At 34.7% G+C, this 12,418-nt stretch overlaps 1 protein-coding gene across 1 annotated transcript; it reads left to right on the forward strand.

Annotated features, from left to right (window-relative positions):
* Positions 1-1,124: 1,124 nt before the first annotated feature.
* LOC109704303 (probable prolyl 4-hydroxylase 6) lies at positions 1,125-4,742 on the forward strand. The gene is made up of 7 exons (XM_020225058.1): positions 1,125-1,397; positions 1,493-1,546; positions 1,647-1,751; positions 3,106-3,163; positions 3,239-3,414; positions 3,499-3,559; positions 4,297-4,742. The coding sequence occupies exons 1-7, from the start codon at positions 1,236-1,238 to the stop codon at positions 4,605-4,607; spliced, it is 927 nt and encodes a 308-aa protein (XP_020080647.1). The 5' UTR covers positions 1,125-1,235; the 3' UTR covers positions 4,608-4,742.
* The last annotated feature ends 7,676 nt before the right edge of the window (positions 4,743-12,418 follow it).

Here is a 12,418-nt window from a genome sequence, read left to right on the forward strand (position 1 = left end):
ATTTAATATGATGAGTTTTATGGAGGTAACTTTTTCACTATATTTAGGAGATTACGAAATTTATTTATTTTCATCAAAATAAACAACAAAATTTAAAAAAAATAATTACACTAGCATTAAGTTACACCAAAATAAATAAAAAAGTACTTAAATTTAATTTTCAGGACATATAAGTTCTATTAAAATAAATAATAAAAAATAATTACACTTTAAAATTTCAATATTATTGTATTTGAATTACATTGGATTTAGAAATTCATAAATTCAAACGCTCCCCTAGGGTGTGTTTGGTTTGATTTAAAGTAGATGAAAAAAAAATTTTGGTGGAAAAAATGGTTCTTTTGGTTTCAGATTTAAAATTTTTTTGTTGTGAAAATTAGTTTTACATGTTTGGGAGAAACTTTTCTCTTTTATTTTCCACGCGAGAACAGTGAAAAAGGAAAACGCAGTAGCAAAAAAATACGTGGAGCAAAAAAAAGTGGCTCATAGCGTGTTTTCACGCTATCCACATGGCCACTTCGGCCAAGTATGTAATTTTATTTATAAATGCTTATTTATTTATTTATTTATTATATATATAATATTTTATTTTTATATAAAGATATTATTATATAATATTTTATTTATAAATTTATAATTATTTATTAATATCTCCAAAATATATAACTCTTATATATTATATAATATATTTATTATAATTTTAAATATATTTAATCTATATATAAAAATTATAATAATAATATATATAGTATATCAAGTGTTATATATTAATAATATATATAATAAAAAAATACTAAATTTTTTTTTTTCAACCAAACAACCATAAAAAAAAACTATATATATTTTTTTCTATAAATCTAACACTAAACGAACTAAAAAATTTTTTCCACCGAAATTTTTTTTCCTACAATTTTATATGAAACCAAACACACTTTTAGCATTTCTCTTGCGATCAGCGCCGCGTGGCAAATGAAGCTCATCTCAACTGCCGAACAAAAATAAATTTTTTAAATATTTTAATTTAGTAAAATAAATTATGTTTTGGACGGTTGAGATGAATAGGACTCGCCACGTGACGCCAAAACGAACAAACTCTAAAAAAAATATTATGTTTGGGAGGTATGCCAGCCAAAATTTTGTCGCTCGTGATTGTCGTGCTGCGTCAGAGCAAATCCATGGGCGGCTCTTCTAAGCGCGAACAGTACTATTATTGTTGTTATTATTAACGAGTGAAAATGACCCTCCATGGCGCCACTCCCACCCTCTCCCTCTTCCTCGTCCATGGCGCTCTTCTCCGCCTTCCTCGTACTGGTGTCGCTCCCGACCCTATTGGTGGCGAGATCCGAGCCCACATTCTACGACCCAGCTCGCGTTTCCCGCCTCTCATGGCGCCCCAGGTGCTCTCCCCCAACCGCCGTGCTCTTGCTCGCTGTTTTGCGTGTCGGTAGTGGGTCCTGATTTGAGCTTCTGCGAACTGGGTTTCTGTTTCCAGGGCTTTTTTGTACAGGGGCTTCGTTTCTCACGAGGAATGCGACCATTTGATCGAGTTGGTAATGGAGAAAATTGTGATCTTTTGTTTCCTCGATCGTTGGGTGTTGCCCACCACTTGTTTGATGAAATGACCCACCGGGTTTTTAATGCGGTAGGCGAAGGACAAGCTGGAGAAGTCGATGGTGGCGGACGATGAGTCTGGGGATAGCGTTGCGAGCGATATTCGGACGAGCTCCGGCATGTTCTTGGAGAAGCACCAGGTTTTGGTTTTGGCTTTCTTGTGGCATTTTATTTGTTGAATGTATGTATGTATGTATGTATGTATTCTTTGTTCATCACTTGATGTTCTATTAATTCAGGTTCTTAAGTGGTATTGTTGCGGATCTGAAATTTGGAAAATTTTGTAGTGTAAGCTTATAGAGCTTTTTAATTGCAACTTTTATTTCTAACATTAAGCCTGTTTGCGGGGCGGTTGCATATAAAAGCGGCGAATGTTTCACCGCTTTAGAATGCGATAACTAAATGTGGCAAATGATTCACCGCCTTTACTTAAATTGTTAATTCCCTAAGTCCGAACTTCGACAGTATTGAAGGACGAAAGTATAATGCGGTGAAGCCGCTTTCATGAGCACCCGCAAACACTTTTAAATGTTTTTGTGAAAAACAAATAAAGCGGTGAATGAATTTGGCGTATTTAGAAGGCGGTGATTCATTCACCGCTTTTTGTTTCCGATCTACACGGCATAATTCAGGCTTAATTTTGTAAATAATTTCTCAGAAGACTCTTTTTATAATTATAATATTTTATACGTCTAATTATAAAAAAAGTTCTCTAGGAATTTTATTATGATCGGAGGATTAATATATAGTGGCCTTTTTGGGTTGTTTGCAAGTTAGGGTAACAAAGGATTCAAATCAAAGTCCAAAGAACAAATTTGTTGATTGAAAGTTAATAGAAATTATCTGTCTTGACTATCAAAAAGAAACTGGACCAGTGTTTGAGATAATTTAGTTCGATGAGATTCGATTACCAGAGCAAGTTCAAAATTGATATTTATAGTGTCGGTTGATTTTTCAGAAATGTGTGAAGAGAATTAAGATAGTAAATAAAGGTAGAGATTTTATGTTTCTAATGCTTAATTTAAATTATATTTTGTACCTTTTTTTTATAATCTAGAACTTTAATAATCTAGAAAAAGGAATGAAATGTTTGAAAATGTTTCGGATATTTCGAGGTGCCATGGCCCCCTTGATGTTGTCCATTAGGGCGCATGGCCTGATTTTGCAAATATGTGCTAGTTTTGTTGATCAAGATAAAGGGCCAAGTATTACCTGTTGTCATTTAAGCTGATTAAATCTACTGAGGGCCAATACAATCGATTAGAATCGTGTTTCAACAAGAGATCTAATTCAAAGAAGTTTCCACATGGGACGCGAGGGGTAAAGATTTGGTTGCTAAATTAGATATCAGAGATGACTAACTTCGAGGGCCAAAATTTATCTTATAAATCGACTATTTTCGTATTTTCAGAACAGTGCTATTCATGTGAGGGAATTGTAATTTAATGTTCATAAAGATATTGGAGCTTGACAAATGCTTTTTAATCTTTCAAGGATGAAATTGTCGCTAGAATTGAACAAAGAATTGCTGCTTGGACCTTTCTCCCAGAAGGTAAATTATGCGACTTGTTTCCTTTCCCAAGTCATTATTCCTCTTCCTTTGTTTATTAAGTATTTCTTTGCTCAGAGAATGGCGAAGCTATTCAAATCCTGCGCTATGAGAACGGACAGAAGTATGATGAACATTTTGACTATTTTAACGACAAAAATAACCAAGCACTAGGAGGGCATAGAGTTGCTACAGTGCTTATGTATTTATCGGATGTAAAGAAAGGTGGGGAAACAGTGTTTCCTGATGCTGAGGTATGTAAGCGACGACTTGGCTCTTCAGCTAATTTTGGACCCGAAAACATGACATTAATTAACCCTTATATATATTGGTTGCAGGGAAAACTTTCTCAACACAAGGATGAAACATGGTCTGAGTGTGCAAGATCTGGTTATGCAGGTAAAACATTCAATCTTATACATTGAAGAGAATGCGAAAGAGTTTTCTAAAATGAAGTAGCATTTAGTAGATATATTTCCTAAACGACTAACTCATCGAGGTTTAAGTGTTCAAGATCTGGTTTTTCGAAGGTCTGTTCGAGATCTGGTTTTGCAGGTAAACATTCATTCTTATACATTGAAGAGAATGTCAAAGAGTTTTCCAAATCGAATTAACATCTAGTAAACAAATTTCCTGAATGATTTACTAATCGAGCTCAATATATTAGACAGTCATTTCGGTATCTGTGACAATATTTTGTTTTGTAAAGCAAGTGTTAGATGTGACTCGAAATTGATTATCGACTCAAGTTCGGATTTTCGACTCGTCGACAGCTTCGCGGTGTGACCAATTTGGAAAACAATTTTGTGAAGGAAAAATGAATGTATGTGATGGGCAGAGGAGGGCTCGGGCCGAGCCCGTTATGAATTTCCCCCGTTTTTTATCCTAGAGGCGTGAGATCGTGGTTGGTTGTAAGCAGTTGAACATTGTATTCTCTTTTTCGTTCGATAGTGAAGTTCTCTTCTCCCTCGCCTGTGGTTTTTTTCCTGCAAAGGGTTTTCCACGTAAATCTGTGTGTTACCTTTATTTTCTGCTTGTGGTTTGAGTGTTTCGTATTCGCTATTTTGTTTCCGTTTGTGCGTTTGTCATGACAGCAAGTCTTAACCTGCCTCTTCATCTGAGTTCCCTTCTTGCAGTGAAACCTAAGAAGGGTGATGCTTTGCTCTTCTTTAGCCTTCACGTCGATGGCACTACAGATCCAAGTAGCCTCCACGCGAGCTGCCCGGTCATCGAGGGCGAGAAATGGTCAGCAACAAAATGGATTCACGTCCGTTCCTTCGACGATCCGCCGAGGAGGATCGCAACCAGGGAATGCTCGGATGAGAACGCATTGTGCCCGAGATGGGCTGCGACAGGGGAGTGCATGAAGAATCCCCTCTACATGGTGGGCACCGAGGAAGCGCGTGGCTTTTGTCTGAAGAGTTGCGGAATGTGCGAACCGGAGTAATCCTTGTAACCGATTCATCACTGTCACTGTTTTGATACACACGGTCTCTCTTTTTATGTTTTAGTTTATTTCAGATTGTTGGGGTAAAAATAAATATATAAATAAATAAAATAAAAGATTATGGTTGATCCGTAATATTGATTTGAACTTAATCAATTTCTTGGATTCTATATAAACTAATTATGGTATAATTTGGGTTCAATAATAATAAGGGTAAACTTCAAATACCGCCTCTGTGGTATCACACTTTCTCACTTTAGTACCCTGTGATTTAAAATGTATTAAGTTAGTACTCTGTGGTTTATTTTTATTTTTTTATCAGCTTTTTCGTTAATATTTTATTAAATTATATACAAAAAATTTCAAATAACCTATCTTGGTTTATCGAATATTTCTCTTTAGTATTCTTTAGTTTTAACTTTGTCACTGATTTAACACAAAAAATTCGTAAAATTGATAATAAAAAGAGAAAAATGAAACCACATGGTATTAAATTGATATATTTTAAACCACAGGGTAGTAAAGTGAGAAAGTGTAAAACCAGAGGGGTAGTATTTGAAGTTTTTCCTAATAATAATGCATGTCAGAGGGGTAGTATTTGAAGTTTTTCCTAATAATAATGCATGTCGAGGGCTCATTGAATTTTTTAGCATATCTAATAATTCAGGTCGCATCTCAGCCCAACGAATGTTATTTGTGCCCAACAGGCTTCATTAAAATGGGGCCCAATTTCAGCCCAATCCATGGGATGACAGCCCACATCTATATCCACATTTAAAATTTTAATTTCAAAATTTTAAAAAATATTATGTTCAAATTAATTTCAAAATTTTAAACTCTCAACCAATTAGAAAGTATCTCTTATCCTAACGATCTCATACAAATTCTTTTTTATTTAAAATTTGATTTTGAATTTTGAATCTTCAACCAATTCCATAAATATCCTTTTCTCAGCCAATTACATCCACATTTCAAAATTCGAGTTTGGATTTTAAAACATCCAAATTTCGAATTTTTGAACTCCCAACTAGTTAGAAAATAATTTTGCTCTCAACAATCTGATTCAAAATTCAATTTGAATTCTTAACCGACTACTCAAAATATCTCTCACCCAACTTCACAAATGCTCCACTCTTAAAAAGTATCTTAACCCACTTATACGTGGTCAACCCTCTTAAAAAATATCTCAAAATATCTCATTTTCTTTTCCTTTTTATCCTATATAGGTCCGACCGCGGTCGTTATCTATGCTGTCGTCAACAAATCCTATCTAGACCTCTTTGATGGGAAGGGGAAGCTGGATCGTTGACAAATCCCATCTAGACCTCTTCGATAGGAGAGGGGAGGAGGATTGATGATCCTTCGTTTCTTCCGACCTCTCTATCATAGTTAGTTAATTCGGATTCGGCAAAAATTCGGTACGAATATAGTTCGGATAAAATTTGTCTCTAATTTTTAAATTTGTTGAAAAATACGGTTAAAAATCGGATTCGCCAATTATTCGGATACGTGATTTATATGAATATTGTACGTTTATCAATTAAAAATTCGGGATAAAAAATTCGGCTGTTAAATTAAGTTTTTTTTTCCTCTCAAGATTTATGTTATTAGCATAAATACTCATATTTCTTAAGAATATAAAAATAAAGAGTTAAAAAATTAAGCTAATTAAGTAAATAAAATAGCAAATTATATTAGGCCTCAAAATAAATAAATAATTAANCCTGATTGAGCTCGACAGAGATACGCTGCATACTCGGTTGGGTAGCGCCCACGAGTGCCACTCCGGAGTCAGGCTTTGTGCTTTCGCGTTGGTGTCGCTCATGCCAGTTGGACTTGCTCTCCACGGACCAGTTAGTGTGGATAGAGCCTGATAGTCGCAACGGGGCAGGGACAGGTGTATTCACAGTCCCGGGGACGGGTATGCTTACAGTCCCGATTGGATTGGGTCAGATTTGACATGTCCTACAGTTGGTTAGTGTAGAGCATAATAGTGTAGTGATTGATAGCGGTAGAGTGTACTTCCTGCTTTTCCTACTATTCTTGCTCCCTTCTGTAGACTTAGTGGGTGACCGATGTTGTTTTGGGCGGTACCCACTGAGGACTACTTGTTTTTACAGTAGTTCTCACGCCCAGTTGTTACCTATGTTTTTGTAGAGCTACAGATTCCGGCTGCTGCACCGTCCGTGGATCAGGATCGAGGCAAGGGCGTCGCGAGTTAGAGCCCTACCCGACGTGCTGAGCTAGAGGTGCCCTACTGCAGGTAGATGTTTTGTTTCGAGTTTATGTACATAGTTGACTTAACTCGCCAGTGCGAGTAGCTCTGTATTTTGGATCTGAACTATGTATATGAAACTCTGTTTTATTTAGCTTCTGTTTTCTCTAGCAGCTCTCTACTACTGTTCGTAGTAGTGTTTGATTTACAGGTACAGCTGTCGCTTCGTATACAGGAAAAATTTCTTTGTATACGGCGGATTTGTCGGCGTGCCCGGGGAACGTGTAATCCGGGGTGTGACACCTAAACCTACAAAATGTAAATCCAATCTAGTCCATCGTGAAGTCCACAACCCACAACACAAATCTAAATCCAATCTAATCCATTATATAAGTCCAAAGCCCAATCAAACCCACAAAAATTCAAATCTAATCTAGTCCACTATATACCAAATCTCATATCTAAATCTCATGAACTATGAACTAAATTTCATGAACCAAATTTTATGGATCATGGATCATGAACCATGAACCAAATTTCATAAACCAAATTTCATGAATCTAAATCAAATCCCATACCCTAATCTTATGAACGGTGAACCAAATTTTATGAACCAAATTTCATGAATCATAAACCAAATTCCATGAACCCTATACTAAGTTCATAAACCAAATCTCATGAAACATTCCAAACCTTATGAACCATACACCAAATTCATGAACCACATACTAAATTTTATGAACCGTACACCAAATCTCATGAGCTATACGTTAAATCCATAAATCATATACCAACTTCATGAATCGGATCTCATGAACCATACACCAAACCCCATGAGCTATACACTAAGTTCATGAACCAAATCTTATGAAGCATATACCAAATTTCATGAACCGTACACTAAGTTCATGAACTCAAATCTCATGAATTATGAACCAAATCTTATGAACCATATACCAAATTTCATAAATCATACTTTAAGTTCATGAACCAAATCTCATGAATCATACACCAAATTCTATGAGTTATACACCAAACCATATCCAAATTTCATGAACCATACACCAATCTTATGAACTATGCCCACACTTCATAAACCAAATCATATCCAAATCTCATACATCAAGTTCTATCATGAATTTCGACCTTTTGCTCTCGTAACCTTAATACATATACTTAGGGTCCAGTCGATATTTTGCTCTAACACATATAACTAGAGTGGAAGTTGAATCAAATTCGACTAATCTTAATACATATACTTAGAGTTTAGTCGACCTTTTGCTCTACCATATATACCTAGAGTGGAAGTCAAATGAAACTCGACTAATCCTAACACATATATTTAGGGTCTAATAATCAGTCATTTGCTTTACCATATTTATTTAAAGTGAAATCCATATCCAATCAAACTCTAATACATATATTTAGAGCTCATTGAAATCAAATCCGATGAACCCTAACACAATACCTTAGGGTTTAGTCAAATTCTCACTCTAACACATATAACTAGATTGAAGAATATATTAAACTCAGTTAATCCTAATATATATGCTAAAGGAATTAGCCATTCTTTACCTTTGGGTAACATCAAATCCGACCTATCTCAATACATATATCTAGAGTCTAATGTCAGCTAGATCTTAATACATACACTCAGGATCTAGTCAACTATAAATTCCGTCAAATCCTAACACATATACTTGGGATTCGGTCAATCATCAATTCATTTCATTCTCTTCATAAAGGTCTCTTAATCGAAGATGCTTCAATCTTTAGCGGGTAATTAACAATAAATATTTGCGTTTATTGAAAGTCATGAATCTGCAATATCTGATATTCATATACATATAATATTAGTCTGATCATGAATACCATTTCACGAAAAATTAAATAAAAAAAAATCGACAATGCGAGATGTGTCATTCGTGATGGCAGCCACAGATGTACATAACATCGAAGTTGCTCTACCTGTGATAATCAAATTTCAGCTTCTAATGCTCGAACTACGTCATGTTCGTGCTTTGGATTAATATTAGCTACTCAAATCATTTTTATGTTGATTTTCTTTTTTCCTGCATTTATTTTTTTCCAGCCATACTCTTTTATCTGTCACTTCTGAGCTGTGCTCTATATGATAGTCGTGTTAGTCGTGTAAATTTGAACGTTGTCTAAATATCTATAATATGACTTTAAATGTTTGAAGCGTTCACTGATTTTTTTTGTGTGTCATTTTGTATTATCTTTCCAAGTTTTACTGGTTCTTGTTGTGCTAATTTTGGATTTTTTTTTGGTAATTTTATGATCATGTTTGATTCGTGTAATCATGTGGAAAAGTGCCACTCCTAGCATAAATAAAGCCCCCCTCTAGTAGGGGCGTAATCGGTTCGGTTTTTACACAAATCTCAAATCGAACCGAATTTTTTTATTTCAAAAATTACAGTCGAACCGAACCGATTTATGCTCTGTACAGATCGAAACCAAACCGTAAAAAGTTTGTTTGGTTTGGTTTCGATCGATTTTGCAATTATCTTTTTGGTTTTCTACTTTTCTTATGAAATAATTTGAATCATTATGAAATTGCACATAAAAACTTAATTATAAACATAGAATTTTTAAAAAATGTGTTGATATATTTGATCATAAATATAAAATTTTACTAAATAGTTTAGATAAAAAGTGTAAAAATATTACTTTTTGGTTTTTGATTCAGTTGGATTACGAAATATATTCAAACCGAACCTAAATTGAAAAAAGCTGAACCGAAAATCATATAAAACTTATATGATATAACAGAATCTCTTTATTAAATTACTGATGGGATGAGCTATATCAAACGCTTAATAAGTAGAGGGAGCGTCTATACATTATTTTTTTTGAAAAAAAATTATTATTTGCGGGTGTCTATACATTTTAACTTTTTTTTTTATTTAAAACAAAAGCCATTCAAACAACTATTCTTAAAAAAATTCGGCACTAATCTAAATATCCTATTTTGTTTAACAAAGATACTATTTTAACAAATATGCCCTTACTCTTCTCCCTTTGCCGTGGGAGGTAATAATTTATTAGAAATAGCATAGATGTCACTTGAGCTGTTAATTTAGTTCGTTTGTTCGCAAGCCAGCTCATGTGTAGCTCAAAATTTCGAATTCTGAGCTGTGGTCAGCTCACTAATATTCGGCTCAATATAGCTCGAATACATATATTTATATTTTTCATATATATTATTATATATTTAATTTTAACAAGCTGAACATGAGCCCATCTCTAATACAAGGATTTAAGTATCTATTGGCATGAGCTATATCTATTGTGTCGTATCGTGTCAATAAAATATCGACACGATATAGCTCCCGTGCCAATGACGCAGTTCAAAATTCTTTTTACTTTAAATTAATAAGTAGCCTTTTCAATAAAATTCAAAAAAATTGATAAAAATACAAAATAAACAAATAGAAAATTTTGTTGCTAAAAGCTATTTCATATTGTGCCAATCAATTTACGACATGATTTTTTACCACGACACTTAAATTCTTGCTCTAATAGTTTTGAGCTGAACACGAGCTGACACCAACTCGCTGGTATACGGCTCGCTGACAGCCCTATATCATTTTTAAGGCTAGGTGTCACAAATAGTATAAATGTTATGAACAGTACATGAAAGTACAAAGATAGATGAAGTCACGATACCGAGATAATTAATTAAGGGGCTATCCGTATATATAAAAAGATGAAGTCATAGTTCACGATACTATATTTGGCTGGAGATAGTGCGCATGCATAACAGGTTGCTTAGAAGGATAGTTAAGAAGTTAATTCATCATTGGGACACATTGACAAAGCCTATCTACATAAGGTTGCTTAGAAGGATAGTTAACAAGTTAATTCATTATTGGGACACATTGACAAAGCCCATCTCCATAACGAGTGAGTAAGCTCCTATTGCTTCTGGAGGGTCTTGAATTGTGAATTCACGATGTCCTCGCTTGTAGCTCGATCTACCGCGGAGTTTGGAGAGTTAGAAGATCTTCATGAACGATCCGAGAATACGTGAACCAACTTTCAAGATCCGGGACTTATCGTGTTATAATGCAAGTCGCTTCCGAAAACGAATACTTTTGCTGCGTTTTACAAGATCGATCAAGTGCGTGCAACGATGCTTATGTTTTCTCTCCGACGTGAAGAAGGCTGGAGAAATCGTCTTCCCTAGCTGTGGCATCTCGTTTGTCCCACATTGAATGATAATGGGGTTGTGATGCAGAATGTAAGAGACTATTAACTCTAATAATAATAACTAAGCTTAAGTATTTTAAGAAAGTGATTTGGGCTCAACGATTATTATTACTAGTGAGTTGTTACATTTGATTTCAGAATCAAGTTCACCAGCCGGAAGTGTGAGGCGGATGCCACATCGCCTGACGATTTTGGGCTATATGTGTGATTAAGCTGATGAGGATGTCAGAACATAAACGCCTAGTGATTTTGGGCTATATGTGTAATTGAGATGACGAAAATGTCAAAGCCTAAATGGAATGTCTGTAATATCGCAACGCAAGTTATTATTGCTAATGTTAAATATGTCTCAAATTTTAGTACCGCACGATTTTTTAATCCTATTCTGCTTTGATTATCTTATTAAGTTAAGTTTAGATTATGCCTAATTTTATTGAGATATTCCTATTCATAATCTTAGTGGGTTTGTATTCCTAGTTGTATTAGGATTTAGCCACTATTATAAATATGTCCTTTATTCCATTGGTTTAGTGGGGAAGATGAGAGAGAGAATATGAATATATCTTTGGGATTAGGGTTTTGTAAGAGAGACATATTTTGTACACCACTCTGACTATAATGAAGATCTTCGCTCCGTCTTCACTCGTGAACGTAGGCCGATGGCCGAACCACGTAAATATTGTGTGCTTTATTTTTCTCTTCTCATTCTCGATTCTCTTTTCTTATTTTCGCACTCGACGAACTAGATCTTTTCAATTTTAGTTATCAGAGGCGAAATGTTCGTTTGGATGTTTAAGACGTCGACGAAGTTTGAGATCGAAAAGTTTGATGATCACTCCAGCAATTTCGCTCTACGGCAAGTTGTCGTTTTGATGCATAGAGTTGCAAAAGGCGTAGTTAGAGAAGGAAAAGATTGGTACTTCAGAGAATCCCGCAGATTTGCTTATTAAGTTTTTAGGCGATCAAGTTCAAGTATTCCGTAAACTTGTTGGCATGTACAGTAACACTTCAGGAGCTTTTAGGATTTTGGTGGAGAAGACAGAGAATTCAAGCCAAGATGGAGATTGTTAAATATGTCTCGAATTCTAGTACCGCAAGATTTTCTAACCTTATTCTATTTTGATTATTCTATTAAGTTAAGTTTAAATTATGCCTAATTTTATTGAGATATTCCTAATCTTAGTGGGTTTGTATTTCTAGTTGTATTAGGATTTAGCCACTATTATAAATATACTCTTTATTCCATTGGTTTAGTGCGGAAGATGAAATAGAGAATATGAGTGTATTTTTGGGATTAGGGTTTTGTGAGAGAGGCATATTTTGTACACTACTTTGATTATAATGAAAATCTTCACTCCGTTTT

This window comes from Ananas comosus, unplaced genomic scaffold (assembly GCF_001540865.1).
Source record: "Ananas comosus cultivar F153 unplaced genomic scaffold, ASM154086v1, whole genome shotgun sequence".
NCBI classification, from domain to species: Eukaryota; Viridiplantae; Streptophyta; class Magnoliopsida; order Poales; family Bromeliaceae; genus Ananas; species Ananas comosus.